This window comes from Salarias fasciatus, chromosome 17, assembly GCF_902148845.1.
Source record: "Salarias fasciatus chromosome 17, fSalaFa1.1, whole genome shotgun sequence".
Lineage (NCBI taxonomy): Eukaryota > Metazoa > Chordata > Actinopteri > Blenniiformes > Blenniidae > Salarias > Salarias fasciatus.
The window spans coordinates 7,145,150-7,162,328 of NC_043761.1; the positions used below are offsets into that span (position 1 = coordinate 7,145,150).

Below are 17,179 nucleotides of genomic sequence, written 5' to 3' on the forward strand. Positions count from 1 at the left end.
TTCGGGGAAAATGATCATATATCTGTCATTACCAAAATAACAAGTCCACTGTTGCATAATAGTCAAATATAGTTTCTGTTTTTATCAGCATCCTACAGACACTCGCAGCTTTGTGGATTCATAGCGCTACATCAGCACCCCCAACGAACAAATGTGTCCCCCATCTGTCCCGACTGAGTGTCTCGCACGGCCAACCGTTCAGCCAATCGCACTCATTCTGAGACAAACCTCACTCCTATCTCTAGCTCGACAAAGCACAATCAGCTGGAAACACGTCACAATGGAAACAGATGCTTTCAAGGTTAAGAAAAAAACTGTGCAACAGATTGCAGAAGGCTGATTACAGCCACGCATTCACTAAAAGGTCAAATTATTGTACAATCTGTCTTTTTGGGCCTCATTGATCGTATATTGTACAGAAGGCCAATCAGTGTAAAATTACAGTAATTATTGTACACCTGGAAATGTTGCCCACACAGAGCTGACAGATCTACTAATGCAGAGCAACACTACAATAACACATTTGGCTTAATGAAAGGAGACAATAAAATCAACACCAGTTATTTTCTTAAGGAACTAGATACTTTGTTTTACTTGTCATGTAATAAGACTGATGTTCAATAAAAGCTGTAATCAGTTATTACATTTCAGTGCTCATCAGTTCATTAGGTGACTGGTTCAGACACTTGTTAGCACAACAAATGAGACTTTATTCCAGTCACTCCAGGTATGACTCAAGAAACTGAGGCGAAATCTCACATTGGCTCACCAGAACTTGAGAAAAGCAGAAAAACATTATCTGGTCGAATGAGTCTCCATTTGTACGCCAATGTTGAACTGACAGAATCAAAATTTGGACTCAACAAGATGAAATCATGGACCTCGGTGCACTTTGTGCCTCTTGCTATCAACCGGGCTTTGTTAAAATGTCACTATTCTACCACAATGTACCAGTTTCTCTTCACTATTTTCTAGTCATGCTGCTGTAGGTTTAGACTGCTGTGGGACTTTATTGCATTCAGATACTTTTTGCTCTTCTTTCACTGCACAGACAGTAATAGTTCACCCAAAATTATCTTTCTCTGGGTACCTTCATGCAGTATCTCCAGCTGTGGAACTGGAAATTTGTGGTGTTGGCCCCAGGCCTCCATCAAATCTGCAGTGACTTGATTAGCTTGCCCTCTTGTGAAAATCTGTTGCTTGTTGCTCTCTATCACTGCTTCATCCTTTTATCGCTTTTATCAAGAGTTTTTCTTTTCTAACATCAGCTATGGTCGCTCAAGTGCAATAGATGGGTTTTTAGTTATTGGCCCTTTAAAAATAAAATTGAATTAAGCTGAATTGAATTTTCTTTTACTTCCAGCTGAATGACACACCATGTCACAAGCCTTCAACCATCTCAAACATCTTTTTCTGAACATGAGAATGAGATTACCGGGCGCTCAGGGCCTCCAGACTCAGAACATTTTAATTCAAAAGAACATCTTTAGGGTGCAGGAGCAGAGAAGATTCATCTCGTGAATGTTCAGCTTGCAGATCTGCAGCTAATGTGTTGCAAACATACATATCGCATATTGTTTTCCCTCCCACTCCGGTGCAGTTAAGTTCCACAAGATTCACAGATACGCTCAAAACAACAAGCAAAAGGTGTGAGAGAGAAATGGATTTTCCCTTTCTGCAGCTATAAGAACCGTCGACGAGGCACACTGGTTAATAGGCTAATTATGACTAAGAAACAAATCAGGTATGAGACAAATTACAGTCATTTAACAGCTTTGACTGTTTGAGCAAGACAGTAAGTAGTAATGAGACTGTAATGAGATGAGGTAGGTGTAGCGGAGGTGTGTCTGTATCATTGTGCGTGTCAGTTGGGGGTGCGAAGCGAGCCGGCGCGAGCTGAGAGGATACAAGCTGCACACAATTAACAGAAACATAAATATCTCACCATGCTTAAGCAAGCCATTAATCAGATATAAATAGAGCGAAGGAGCCCTTTGTGATTAACGAGGTGAGACTCGCTGCTAATTACTGTTTCCCTCTCCCCTGGTAATTAGGTTGGCGTCTTGAATGGGGATGACTGGGACTGCCGTGACCCACCCCCCCACCCCATCAGCGACCCGGGCCATTGTTCAGTGCTGCTCCCTGCACCTCTCAGTGACAGTAGCAGAATCCATTTATGTGTTGGTGTGCTCTCGTGATGTTTCCCAGCAGTGAGCTGTGTGTTTTAAACAGCTTTGATGGGATGGTGAAGGTGAAACACACATCTCCATCACATGAGGAGAAAAGCCATTTCAGTTCTGGTCAGTGGATGCCGACTTGGCCATAGGCGTGAAGATGTGTGAGCAGCTCAAATCTCCTCCTGTTTCGTTTTTTTTTTTTTCTTTCTTGTATTGTGTTTTCAGTTTGATGTTAAATATCTACTCAGTAGCACCTCTGATGGATGTGCGTCGCAGCTGTATCAGCATTTCTGCAGCCTCAGACTCACACCCGGCTCTTCGCACTGCTCCCTGTCACACACTCCGGGCCTCGGTGATATACAAGTGTAATCCATTACTACACACTTACACTAATTGTCTTCAGTTGGAAGTGGCTGCTATGACCTTTTTATGGGAAATGAAAATAAGTGGAGGCGCGGAACAGGCGATATTGGATTCTGTTGTTAATTAATGTGTGTATTATCTGGGTGGATGAAGCCGGGGGGAGGGAGTTAATTGAATTACAGTCAGCGAGTTGGATAATGCACTGTTGTAATTGTTGGACTGTATAAGACAGTGCTCACATTAGGGAGACGAAAGGGAGGCCTGATCCGCTTCTGGAGAATGGTAAGAAATTACTTGTTTGGTTTTGGGGTGCGAGGCGTGAATGGCTTTCTAATTTAACCCCTGGGTTACTGTACACAATGTGCACTGCTCAAGCTTGTGAACACACCGCGTTTTTATTCGCAGCAGCACAGACTCACACATAATAGTCCTCCATCCTTTACAGTGCATCACTTCCACATTTTTTTTATTGACACTTTACATATTTTGGTAAATCTGGTCAATCTCAAAGGAAAACAGTCCCAGAGCTCAGCTTCTTGCAGCAACCCAAACCTTTCTCAATGTGGTGTTTCCTTCAAAAAAAAATCTTTTTTTTTCTTTGCATTTAAACCAGAGCTGCAACACAAGGCTTATTAATGAGTCATTTTTATTTTAAGGCAAGAAATCTATGTTAATAAGCATTAATATCACAAATAATAAATGCTGAATAGGATTACAGTATTTCTGTGTCTTGCTCTGCCAGAACGGTGATCGTGAGTGTGTAGAGATTTGTTTTTAAACTGGGTTGTGTTGCCATCTTCTGGTCTTTTTGAGTACTACCTCTCTCAGAATGGAAATAAAAGAATAATCAAGATTTTCTCTATCTCCCTTTAAACTACTGTCCACATTTTAGGAGTACTAATGGCTTTACGTTTATGTTATTTTGCACACATAATCTAACAGAAGAGGAACACTGAGGAGACGCAGGATGCAAAAGTACTCTTCAAAACAACTGGAAGCCAAAGTCATGTAATTTAACAAAGACACACATATGGAAAGGTACAGAATATTAAGGATTTAATTTAAAATATCAATATATATTCACAGTAAAATACTGCAAATGAGTATATGTTTTCCTTTTTTGAAATGCAGGAGAGGTGTAACTGTCTTGCACATTACTGAAACTGGAAAAAAAAACATTTTGCATTGTGGAAGCAAAGTGAAATAACATTTTAGAAATGACTGTACCAGTCTGATTGATTTTAACACAGTTATATTTGAAGAGATTTAACTTAAACCATTTGCACTGTTTGTTTGTTTTTTATTAAAGAAATAAGTTTATACAGGGAACAACAACTCCAATGATTATTGTTTTACTGTGACTCATTTTACTATCAGGGTCACTTCCTGATTTCTTGATGTCCTTGCTCAGTTTAAAACAAAAGCTGGTTCCAACCGAAGAATCTGGACAAGAGAAACATTATGGAGGCAAAATATTTGCAAGCTTCACATCTGTATAACCCCTGCCACACAAGTATTGTATAAAGATGTAGAACTGAAGTAACCATGAAGAGCCGTTCAGCAGGGAACCCTCAGCACAAGTCACTTCCTGGTTCAGTGGCGGCTCCATTGCACGTGGTGCAGACGACACACGTAAAAGAAATCAGTTTTTCTGATGTCAAAAAAAGAATTAAACTTCCTCCAAATTCCTTTTCAGCTGCTCTTAATGAAACCCAAACCATGAACAAAACCAGACCAACACAACTCATATGAGTAAATAGACTTTATTTTTTTAAAGTATATTTACATTTTTTTTTTAAATTTTAGTTCCTATACAAGGCAATCATTTACTTAATGCCACTTTTAGAAAACAAGAAATAAAAGAACTCCCTCTATGTACATTAATTCACATGAGAACAAGCGAAGATATCATTACAATGTCTTTACTGTACATATAAACATATGCTACAGCGCTCAAACATTTGAAGACAGACTTTCTTTCAGAACAACCATCCTGGGTTAACATGAAACACTAGATAATGAATTCCATTTTCCCCACACATACAGGAAATACGGTTTATAGTTTTGAATATTTCTAAGGATTTAGAATAAATGAAAGTTTGTTTTTTTTTTTTAAATTTATTTATGTCATGTAAACGTGATCTGACAGTTCCACCGCTCACGCACCAGAAAATCTTTCCCAAATATCTCCCCGACTAAACTTTACCAAAGCAATTCACCGTCAAGTACACATTTCTGTAAGACTTTCACACTTAAATTGACATTTCAAACTCATATTAGGTCCAAATCAAACTGCACGAAGAGCAGACAGGAGAAAACTAACAGACTAACTTCCACCCATAAAGACAAAATGAGAGGCACGTTAACTCACCTACTCCTCTAGTCTGTGCACGAGACACGACAGCCTCTCAAAGCTTTGCAATCTTTTCGTCTTGTCGTAAACAAAGATTTTTTGCTTTACCACATTTGTTGAAATTGATCGATTCTTTAAAATGGCTGTCGCTGCACTTTAAAAAAAAAAACACATTACATATATCCATATGCTCTCAAAGACCTCCATCTCAACATCTCCATTTAAATCAAGTATAAAAAAAAAAGTCACATTTAGTTTTCTCTAGGAGCTAGAAAATGATACAGTGTGCACAACGTACGAGCAAAAAACACATGTCAGCACTTTGGTGTTGGCTTGTTAACAGAAAAACGAGATGAAGCCGTTCGTTTCTGCTCCTTCTCTTTAAACTACTTCACATGAAAGTATGAGGTGAATATATGGAGTGCAATTACTGGGGTTAAATTAGTTTTGTCCAGCAGGTGGAGCCAAAGTAGAGGTAATTACTTGCGTAATCACTAAAACTGCACTTTTCTACAGACCACTAATGGAACACTGAGCGCTCTGAACGGTGTACAGAACACCACCGTCTGGATCTGACAGTGGATTTGAAGGTCGGCTGTGGGTCCTGGGGGGGTGGGGAGGGGGGGTGGTAGTGTTTGATTATATTTACAGTGGTCATGATGAAGCAGAAAAGTGCGGCTGAAGGTCAAAGTCACAGTGAATGAAATGCCCCGAAACTTCCTGTTTACCTCCCAAATGCTATGAACGTGGAATGTTCAACTTTCAGTGGCGCGCACGTTTTCCTCTTCAGTCACCGTTTCGAGTAAAATCCAGAGAAACAATGAAACCTACATTACAGTGAAAACTGCTTTCTCAGTGCTCCGAGGGAAGAGGACAGACGTAAACAAGAAGAGGTGCGAGTGCAACGCCGCGTTTCCAGAAGCCCTCATCCAGTGAAACGGCGTGAGCTACATGGCTATTCCGGCAACGCCGCCCGAGCACGGCGACATGCAGAGCGCCCGCAGGGGGGGGGGAAATAAGGGTGGAAAACAAGACGGTCACAAGGCAGGCCACAAGTCTGTTTCTGAGCGACTTGGCTCGAGTCAGACGAGACCGAGAGACAGGACTTTCTGTTCCGGCTTGTCATTTTCCCCCCCACATTTTGCTGTCTAAGCATACAAAGCGAGCTCTGTGTTGAATTCTGCGTTACGTCGAGGCTCCAGGAAGGCGTCTCCAGGCAATCGGCCTCTGAAACATGGCGGCGGCCGCGACGCGTTTGTTCTAAATGAGATGACGTTCAGCATCCGCCTCGCAGTCTATTGTGATTTCAGCTACTGACGAATAAAATATGCTTATATAATGTTAATATCTGAAATGAGCTTCACATTGTCGGTCCTTCACACACACACACACACCCACATCACATACTGGGGCTGCATCCTGGTTAACAAAGCTGTGTCTGCAACTGATGGATTACAACTTGAGGACCCCCTCCAGTCTTTACAGATGGGAACTGTGGCAGCTGAGCGCGACTCTCGGCGTGGCTCCTCGCTGGACGAGCCTCTGGAGAGCGCTCTGTGATCGTGGACTGAGAAGCAGAGCGGGATGGAAGGGAAAGCTGGAGGAAGAGATGAGGCGGCTTTTATTCGGGAAGGTTCATGGCGGTCACTTCCGGCTTCATCTTGAAATACTGGTTGAAGCGCAGGACCGCGTATCTGAGAGCGGGGAGAAACAGAAGAAGGGTTTTGCGTTTTGATCTCTCTTCGTTTCAACATCTGATATGTTTCTGTTCAATCTTTGACCGCAGCTCACCCCAAGAAGTCAAAGTCAATGGTGGAGAATTTGGCCTGAATGAGAGCCCAGAGTCCCCAGAAGAAATGCGACGCCTGGACACAGAGCAGAGAGGACAACAGGATTAACATGCGCTCCCTGTCAAAAAACTCGATGTCATCTCTAATTACCCAACACGGCTCACTCAAGTCGAACAAAAAAAAAAACCCAGAAACAATTACTCCTCCGGCCCATCCTCCACCCTGCTCTCCGTTCCTCTTGACAGTAAACCGAGCCGCTCGGCGGGGAGGGAGGACTCAGGCTCACTCAGGTGGGGAGTTGTCATTAAACATCCCCGCCTCAGATTCCGTTTACAGCCCTCATCGCAGCCTTCTGTTTAACCCACATGGCCATATAAATGGTTTGTGGAGTAAGCACCTGAATGAGTGAGTCTCACCCCTCTGGCCCGCGTCAACACGCTGCTGGAGGGGAATGATAGCAGAGAGGATGCAAGCTTTGTGCTCAAGGTCGTCCCAACAACTGAGACAATCTCATGAAACTCCCTTTACCATCTAAAGACTAATGCTGAAATTCATGAGACAAATAATATGACATTTTCATCAAACGGTCTAAAAGTAAATGCCTTCCTGTGACTTGATATGCGAGACATCATTGTAATCAACTTGGATTTGTTTCATGAGTTGACCTAGATTTTCATTTAGCAGGAAAACATCTGAACTGGAGCACAAATAGTGGGAAGCCAAACAGCTGACAGTCACGACCTGCGTCAGATGAAAAAAATGCAAAAGCAGTTTTTTTTTTCCTCCATGCTAATGCTCTGCACATTTGTGAAATGCTTCCGTGATCAGACATCCAGCTTCACCCAGATGTTCACCAGCACTGAAAACAGATTTGTCAGCTAGATTCGTCAAGCTTGTTGCATCTCTTTGTTCAGAATCTGATCAGAATGAGACAAATGTATGTTTAGATGCAGCACTGTCTCCTGCACTGACCAACCGCTCTCTGCTAAAAGCCATTTTTCCAATACATTGAGTGTGAAGCATCTCATTGGTGGCATTACATAAAAGATGAGCTCAATGCTCCAAATCCGATGTGCCATTGTTTACATAAGCTAATCTGATCCATATTTTCAATCGGATATGGCCCATGAAATCTGTTCGAAGTCTTCAAAGCAACATTTTTATCAGATTCCTTGACGTCTATGTAGTTAAACTTTAACTACTCTCCTGGAAGAATATAATGATAAAGCTGGTGGAGATCATGTTTGCTTCAATCAAACGCAATGTGTAAAAATAAAAATATAAATGAATAAAAACCTTACCAGAGCAAACTGGTTGACCTGTACGTACAGGACCTCCACGTCCCTGTCCGTGACTGCGCCGCTCTGACCTTTGTGCTCCTTGTAGGCCTCCAGGTAGGAGCGGAGCCACTCAAGCTGAAAGGCCCGCTGTGGGTAGTTACTGTAGTCCACTTCATTCAAGCCTGAAACAACAATATAAATAACTCATGCGGCCCACTTAGGTCATGAGCGGAGCTGAAAAACATGTACATCCAGTACTTTTACTTACCAGCAAACTCGTTGAAATGGTTCCCAATGTCATAGGCCTGGTAATTGTACCCAGCGTACTCGTAGTCAATGAACTTTACATTGCCTGGAAATAGAAGCGGCGTTGTTTAGACAGAGACACGCCGAGCAGACATAAAATGATGCTGTTTCCCTTTGATATAAGCCTTTTCCTTTCATACCCTGACTCTGGCTAGGTCCCTGACTGAGGGGGCAAAGAGTAAGAGTTTGCATTTTGAGGGAAGAACAGCGAGGAAAGAAGCTTCAGGAAAGGGGAATTAAAAAAAAAACACAGGTTTTTCCCATGAGAACAAAGTCAATGCATCTTTTAATATAGAAATAGACTAAATTTACTTCATTCAGTTAACATGACTAAAAGTTAGAGGGAATATCTATATTCACAATTAAGGCAAATTCAAGGAATATAAGAGTGGAAACTTATCTGCAACTTCACCTAGAACCATAGCAGGACTGTAGCAAAAGACACAGCGTGCATATCGACATGGAAGTATTCTAAACTTATCAGCCGGGTTAGTAGTGATGAAGACAGGAGTTACCAGAACTTTTCCAAGCAAAATGAAAACTCACATCAGGCGGCTCGGACAAACAAGCACAGATGACTAATGTGAAAAAAAATGCGGTGCAAAACACAGAACACACGTGAGAGTGGAGCGGGTAAATATTTGTTTTGGATGCATGCAGAGCGGTCTGGTCGGTGTTGTTTTCAAGACATGGAGTGAAAAAATGTAGAGGGGAAGAAGAAAGGCGGGTGAATAAACTCAGCACAAAAAGTAAGCCTTGTTTTGTTTTTTGTCTTCTTAATAAACTTTCACAGTTTTGCAAAGTTTGCCAGTAAATAATGTTTTCCAGCCGTGTATGGAAGCATCGCTTCATAAAAAGAAAAAGTCTTCAGAAAAATACGTTACTTTTTGTGCACAGTTTAAAAAGAGAGACTTGAGGAATGTAACAATGAGCTGCCAAAGCAAACGTACACAAACACACCGTTTACTACAACACTCTCTCAGAACTTTAAAAGCATCTGATGAGAATAACTGAGAACCAGCTGGATTTACGGCCCAGAGATGGACGTTTAATCTTCCAGAGCCACCCGTCATCAAAATCCTTTCGCATAAGTAACTCAGAAATAAAGCGTATAGGTGAAATCTAAATTTGGATTGAAGAGATGGACGATGAGCTTAATAAATGGGGAAAAAAAATAAATAAATGCTGCTGTCTGGGTATATCCAGAAGTCCCTGAGAATGTGTTGTGTAGTTTTTAATAACGAACAAAAACAAGAATCCAGTCATGCAGCGGGTGGTCTCAAAATACAAACTCTTACTTTTACAAGCCCAATTTATCACAGAGACAAAACTGATATTTTGCTGTGAAGCTAATTCATTCAAAATGCCTCTGCTCGGACCATTTCTTTGCCCTGACATATGAAATATTAGTCTTTGAGGTGGTGCTGGACTACAGAGAAAGACACTTTGAGGTGGGTTACCAGCCGGCGTGTGGGTCCAGCGGGACACAACTGAACACCTCCGGGCAGTGGCTATAGCCCCCCTGTGCAGCAGATGAAAAGGTTGGGGCAAACACATCTTTCATACATGCTCACTCTCTCACCGAGACGCTCGTCTTTTATCCCATCTTTTCTCTCACGCACAGCGTCCAAACATCAGGCCCCCGCTGGTGAACGCCCATATTCCCCCTTCACTCCCCCCCGCCCGCCCGCCCGCCCGCCCCCCCCCCCGTCCTCGGACCGCTTCTCCCAGCACACCCCCTCCGAGGCCCCCTTCCTATTGGCCTGCCATGGATCCAATCGCGTGACACCTCCGCTTCCTCTGCAACTGACACAGTTTTTCAGACTTCCTGTTTGCCGAGAAGCTGACTTTCTGGTTTTTTTTTTTTTGTTTGTTTTTTTTTTGTGTGCAAAGTTTAAAAGAAAGAGTATTGTCTTTCCAAACGTCTGTGTGAAGCGATTAGAGGGGGAGAAGCTACAGCGGCACGTGGCGGAGGGTGGAAGATAAAAAGAGAAAAGCAATACAGCTGTTATTGAGATGGAAATTTTAAACTTTAGGTGCAAAATGAGGCGACGCAGCTGCCAATTCTGTTTTCATACAAAACTTAAACTATTGCAGCTGATTGAGTTCAGATTAGCACGTTCCAGACATGTGGTTTAAATCTATTCTAGGTTTAAATCAAGGAAACCCCCTAAAAGAAGTACTGCTTTTCTTAGCAGTTTTAGATTGCCTACTAAAGCCTAAAATCTTTCGCAAGCAAGCACAGAATTGGAGCGCATAAATTGAAATTTCTGGAGATATGCCAGCAAAGTTAAAATGCTGCATTCGTCCACTGTAAGACTTGACATGTGAGCCTCCTACAGATTCAAATGAGACTCTGCCAGTGTGCAGCGAATCTCCCCAACAAGCCGTCGCTAACACTGCTGCGCACTACATATGCACCCTGTGCTTTTGCAGAAACGGGATTCAGCTTTGAGGGTGATAGATAAAGCAATAAAGCCAATTATTCCCAATGAAAAGACCAAAACCAAGTGCAACACAGAAGCAAACCTAAAACTGAGACAATATAACAGATGTATACTCGCTCTGTGGCTTCCTCAAACAACTTGCAATTTAAGCATAAGTTGCTCTCAGTGTGACCGCAGGTTTTTTTTTTTTTCTGAGGAGTATTTTTAGCTGCGAATACAAAATTGGGGCACTAATATATGCAGCTGCAGCAGCGGCAAAGTGTGTGGAAATAAGCTAGATTGCAAAGTAAAGAGGAAAAAAAAGCAAGGCTCTTTGCTTTGTTTTTAGTAATTACTGGGCGACAGTGGAGCTCTATGGAAACACCCGCTGGCTTCGTCTAGCGCTGGCTGCGATCTGCTCATTGCTCTTAGTGGCAAAACAAATGTTCATACTGATGATATTAGAAGTAAATTCTGAATAATAAAGAGACGTTACAGAAATATAATCAGTTGGTGCTCAGACTTACTTACAGTAAGGGCAAACCTTATGAACACTCACTTGAATTACAACCATTAATACAAGTAACGTTGAGCAGAACCGGAAAGTGATAAATGCGCAGGCACGGGGGGGTCCTACTGCTGCCATGAACTCATCCCGATTGGCCTGAGCCGAGGGGCAGACTACACCAGGGCCCTCAGAGCCGACTGTGTGTGAGGTTTGTCCCTCTCCATTGCCTCCCCAAGGCAGGGTGACGCAGGGCAGCCACAGCCTCAGCCGTCAGTCCTGGGGGAGAGAAGGCTCAACAAAAGGCGCCGTGAGAAGGACCTCGCCCCTCGTCGCAAAAGTGACAAGGGGGCCGACAGCTCTGGAACAACCCTCCCACCGCCCACATACAAAACAAAACAAAAAAAAATAAAAATCACGTAGTGCCTTTATTCTGCATGTTAGTTCCTCTTTTACATTTACTGAGAAATTTATGACCGACAGAGAAACCGACTGGAAACATGCTCAGGTTTCTAAGTATCTGTTTCACATTCATACCATCAAACAAAATGGTGGCGTTGCTGCAACATGCCCAAAACAGCCAATACATCAGTGGCTTCAAATGTGATATGAAGGCAATGGCACTGTTCGATCTAGCCCAATACATTTACATCTTCGGGTGCTGAGCACAGAATTAGAACGACAAGTCAGACAATTTGGGAGGGAAGTGAAGAACAAATTCAGAAACAGGAAGGATATAAACACCGCACTTAGGGATAAATGGAACTTATTAAGAGAATTTGAAGTGTCCAATTTGGATAATTACCTAAATCCAGTGCATTAAAAATATCCAAACAAGTGTACTGTCTCATCCGATCGCTCTAATTCTGTGTCTGCCACCAAGCAAACACACCGACACGGGGTGAGGCGTGTCAGCTGGGACTAACCGAGTGCAGGTAAAGCAGCCCTACCCGGCTGTGGGGACGCGTGCAAATCATACAACAACACGACCCGGTAATGTCTGGGACTACGCTTGTGCAGTGTGCACTCACCAGCTTCCTGGTTGTAGATGATGTTTTTGCAGAGGAGGTCGTTGTGGCACAGAACCACAGGGGAGCCCAGCGACGACAGGTTCTGCTGCAGCCACACCAGCTCTTCTCGGAGGCAGCGCTGGCTGGGAACCTCCAGGCTCAACCTGGAGCGGGGCAAAGAGCCGCACGGCGTAAATAAAAAGGTGTATTGTCTGCTTTTCCTGTGGAGTGCCTCAGGGTCTGTTTCCGGGCCGCTCTATGTTTGGAACATACACGTTAGCTGTTGGAAATTCTATCCACAGGTTAAAGGGTGTGCCGTATCGCGTGTATGCAAATGATATCCAGCTTCCAGGCAATCAACGCAATCCAACAATGCAGTCATATCACTTCTACACTGGCCTCCTTAAATTGGCTTATCATTAACTTTAAGATGTAGTTCACCGTTTGTCAAACCTGCTACTATGTAGAGAATCCAAAATACACATGTAGGTTGTTCGACACACTAGTTGCAACCCAAACGTTGGATGGCATTTTGCAGAAGTTGAGGAAACAAAAAGAAACTTCATTATTCAGCTAGAAAAAAAAAAAATGATCTCAGTATTTAGTAAAGTTCTTTTAAGGGCAAAAACATAAATGACACAATACTTAATAACACACCCCTCATCTTTTAGTGCTTTGAATTTCTTTACTTGCTATATTTATTCCATGCTTTGATGTCCTTTGACATTTTAACAATACTGACAGGCAGATGTTCAAACACAGCTGGGGAAGCACGGGAGAAAAAAACACAATAGAGAAGTGGTTTGGTCTTAACTGAAGTGAAATGCCCTGAATTGACATCAACGTTCTGAACGGTTACATTAAAACTTTGATCACAGCGGAAACTTTCTGATAACAATGATGACCTTCATTAAAACAGTCTGTAAAGGGCAAGGGAAACTGTTGTCACATGTCCAAATGCAAAATAAGTTCTTGTTTTGTTATTTTTTTAAACCAAAACTAAAAGACTCAGTCCACGTGCTCGTCAGCACTCCAGTTTGCACGTTTTTCCCTTCCGGGATCACGAGGGTGTCCTAATTTCTCTGAAAGTGTTTAATCAGCATGTCTCTGACAGTGTTTACGGTCAGCCGTCCTTCATGGAAATCCCCGGCCTATAAAGCTGCTGTTTATTTTGGATTCATTCATGTCCCCAATAAAAACAAAGGAAACTCTTATTGCCAAAGCAATTTCTGAACTACCACAGCTGAAGGGAACCAAAAGGCCTCAAGCCAGTCAGTAAACTATGATAATCATAAGTCACTTTTCAACAAGTGCAGCACACCTGTGTTTTAGAGAAAGACGGAGGCACTTCATAGGAATGACGGCGTTTGTGGACAGAAATATATATTGTGTGTGTGAGTTGCATCATCTCTTAGGAATGCTGTGGCCATAAACTGAATATTTCTAAGTCATGTCATGTAACACAAGTGATAATGAGTGCTGTTGTGTGGTTGCGCATCGGCTTCTTTGAAACATTAGTGACTCACTGATAAGAAAAGTTCAATAACACCAAGTTCCACAGTGACAAAACAGGAAAAAAGTAAAGCAAAGAGAGATTATCCTAATCTGTGTAATTATGTCTGCCTTTTTGAAGTGTAAACAGATAAAACTGACAATGGCTTTAAAAGTAAACTGCTATTGGACATGAAAGCTCCTGCCAAATGCAGGGATGTTCAAGCCTCTCAGTTTAAAGCACATAATTGTTTTGTGAGATATTGTTTTTTGAGGTTTAAAATTATTGGTGAGTTCAAGTCAAGCTTATTTCCAAACTCCATAAAAAGTGATTGAGTGATGCTGAAACTCGGTTCATGAAATAAAATCAACAAGGCTTTTTGAAAACCAGAATAAATGTTTGAGCGTCTCAAACTTCATCTTCAGATCTTATTTGTAGCCTCACCTGGCATTCTGCTCAGGGTCCTTGAAGTACTTGGGGATGAGAGCAAAGTACTTGCCCATCTTCAGCCACAAGTCAGACTGGGGGACCCACCCATTGTGAGCATGTATGGCATGGTACTTAGCAAGCTGCCTGGCAATGAGCCTGCAAATTCAGGCAGAGAGAGAGAGAGAGAAAAGAGGATTTGAAGCAGATCAGCATCAAGCAGTATGCAAAGAAAGTGTATTAAATCAAACTCAGTCATGAAGGGTAGGAAGCATTTTGAATATCGCCAGCAATTACAGTTCTCATTGCTGCAGTAAAGACAAAATATTTATTCCAACTCATTGTAAGGCAAAGATAAGGAAAACAGTAGCAAAGAGAGAAACAATGACTTGGCCTTAAACTATTCTCACACAGCTGCCGTGTCATTGATTTATCTAGGTATGCATACTGAGCCTGACAGCTGTCACGAAACACTGCGACAGACTAAACTCTCAAGTCGGATCACTTTGTTTGAAGAAGTCGTAGAACTCGAATGCATTTCTTTTACCTGAAGACAGGCTGGCTGCGAATATGCTCTGGCTCCAGGGCGGTTCCTTGCAGAAATTCGTAACACAGGCCGTTGTTGAAGGTACAATAGAGGCGCGGGGCGCAACGGTGTGCGTGCAGTACCCTGAAACTTTTCACCTCGTTTTCCCGGTCGACCAACAGTTCTGTTTTATTGCCGTAAATACGGACCAGAACCACATCCTCCATGACCGGGCCCACGTAGCAACCAAGCAGCTTGTTGGTGATCCCATCTGTGAAGAACTGCAATGACAAAAAACAAGAAAAACTTAATTAGGAGGGGAAATAAAATATCAATTTGAAACACAAGTTCACGTGTACAAATCAATGATAAAGAGACTAAGCACGTGATGCGATTTAAATATCAAGTCTGAGTAATATATCAGATCTAAGAGGAGTCAGGATCTGGCAAAGTGCTATAAATGAAGGCGGTATGAGAGTGTCTATTTGGCCGATTTTGTCTAGATTGTCTCTTCTGTGGAGCTGGGAACATTTTGGTGAAAGGTGGAGGGGTGGCTGGGGTGCCAACATACCAGCCGTAATTGTTCACTCTTGTCTGGAATTGAGTGTGAATAACAAGACTGTCAGGAATTTTATTTTGCAGGCCAGAGCAATGACTGGCATTTGCTGAGTTTCTCTTTTGCTCTCATTGATGGAAACGGGCTGGGGTGAAGAAGCATGTGACCAGCCTCCGGCCTGACTGTGTTTACGGAGCAGAGCCACACCCCCACCCCAGAACTGCCAAAAAATAAAGAAAAACACTTCTTTTCTTCTGTGTAGCAGTGTACACGTCTCAGTGTTCATATGGGGGCCATGTAAAGGATCCAGCACTACAGACCCATATTGCACCATTTATTAAAGATGTTTATGACCTTCCTAATCTCCAGATGGAAGCACTTCTCACGCTGCTTGCCAGTGATGGCTTCATTATCTTCAAAAAGTGGCGACATACATCATTCATTAACACCCAAACTGTGAGCCAAGTAAGGCAGGGGTGAAGATCTGAAGGCTGACAGCAAAAAGAAACTCCCTCCGTTTGTTCATGACCCGAGTTGACGCTTATGGTTAATAGCAAAGGCTTTAACCCTTACAGTGGAAGCCAGCAGCCTTTTCGAGCCAATCTAACCATTTAGCTCCTCCTTTGGCCTACATTAATCAGCAGTTTCCAGATGACGTTCGCTTCAGGAATCAATTTAAGCTTGCAGGACTGAGTCGAGCATGAATTCTGAAATGAGGGAACACCATGTTTCCTCAGGTCACGACGACAGCGAAATCTTCAAATAAAATGCAATTAGGAAGTACAAGCGAACAGAAGAGGGTAAAACGTGTAACGGGGGAATAAAGCGTACCTTTATTTTGACCTCAGACGGCTTCCAGCTCGGTCTCAGCTCCTTGATCAGCCTCAGCGCGCCGGCTCTGTAGTCGCCTTCGTCCACTGTCACGTCTATTTTAGGCACCGCGGGAGCCTCGTCCGGGACGTGAATGTAGTTGGCCATGGCTGTTTCTTCAAACCCCGTGAAATATCTCGCACGTTTTTCTCGAGCTGCAGTGGTGCACTCAGCGGCAAATTGTGAAATGTATGGGTGAGTTCGAGTGAGCTGCGGGGGTTATAATCTTGTAGTCTCTGCGGCAACGCCTCTCAGAAAGTCCCACCCACCTAAAAAAAAAAAAAAAAAAAAAAACCCGGTCGCCTGACTCACCGAGGATGATGATTTTATTCACCAGCAGGTCCCGTCGGGCGGAGTTTACTTATCGGTATACATTACGACAAGATGTGGCTTAAGTAAAGCAATTAGAATAGAAATTACTCATTTAAAATCAGACATAAACATAAATAAATGAAGACAGTATTCAACAGCCTAAGTATAAAATGTAACCGGGAGTCCTCGGTGAATAATACAAGCGATCCTCACGCTGGTAAATGACGTCGCATTTGTAATCCACTTGAATGAAATACGCTTTGTGTCACGTCTGAGCGTTTTAAATGTCAGCGCAGAAAAGGCGGGTCAAACCATGTAAATTAACCGAGGGTCAACCTGCTTTAAATCGCTCTAATCCTCCCTTTTCAGCGAAACACGCTTTACATAACAGACAGATTTCGTGCTGTTGTCGCTTAATTGATGACGTACATTCTGACGTAGCCCTTCAGTAAAAATGCTGGAAAAGACGAGAAAACTTCACACATAAACAAATCAATTCTGCAGTATGGGATGTTTCCTCCAATTATCATATTCTTTCCAACCCCTTGACTGACGACTGATAGTGATAGCTGCACAAATCTTTCCACCTAATCACGTGACCTCATTTTATTGTCTCTGGCCTGTGGAACCATACATTGGAAAAGTACAACATAGGAAAGTTACCACAGCTTAGGTCCAGTAAAATGCCATATACAACTAATTCCGAGGCAAGGTAACTGCTGGGTTACTTAAAAAAAAAAAAAAAAAACGTGTTTAAATATGCCAAATAATGTGGATGATGTCATTG

The 17,179-nt window shown here is 42.6% G+C and overlaps 1 protein-coding gene across 1 annotated transcript; it reads right to left on the minus strand.

Moving 5' to 3' along the window:
* Nucleotides 1-4,287: 4,287 nt before the first annotated feature.
* Nucleotides 4,288-16,307, minus strand: etnk1 (ethanolamine kinase 1). The gene is made up of 8 exons (XM_030113237.1): nucleotides 16,042-16,307; nucleotides 14,676-14,935; nucleotides 14,147-14,287; nucleotides 12,232-12,374; nucleotides 8,232-8,315; nucleotides 7,985-8,145; nucleotides 6,685-6,758; nucleotides 4,288-6,587 (listed from the first exon to the last, which is right to left on the minus strand). The coding sequence occupies exons 1-8, from the start codon at nucleotides 16,186-16,188 to the stop codon at nucleotides 6,515-6,517; spliced, it is 1,083 nt and encodes a 360-aa protein (XP_029969097.1). The 5' UTR covers nucleotides 16,189-16,307; the 3' UTR covers nucleotides 4,288-6,514.
* Nucleotides 16,308-17,179: the final 872 nt, after the last annotated feature.

Excerpts from the sequence above, each read along its gene's own strand:
- etnk1 (XM_030113237.1), bottom strand. The coding sequence starts at position 16,188 with ATGGCCAACTACATTCACGTCCCGGACGAGGCTCCCGCGGTGCCTAAA. Across the intron at positions 12,375-14,146 it reads GACCCTGAGCAGAATGCCAG|GTTGAGCCTGGAGGTTCCCA; the intron begins GTGAGGCTACAA and ends GCCCCGCTCCAG. Across the intron at positions 6,588-6,684 it reads ATTGACTTTGACTTCTTGGG|ATACGCGGTCCTGCGCTTCA; the intron begins GTGAGCTGCGGT and ends CCCCGCTCTCAG.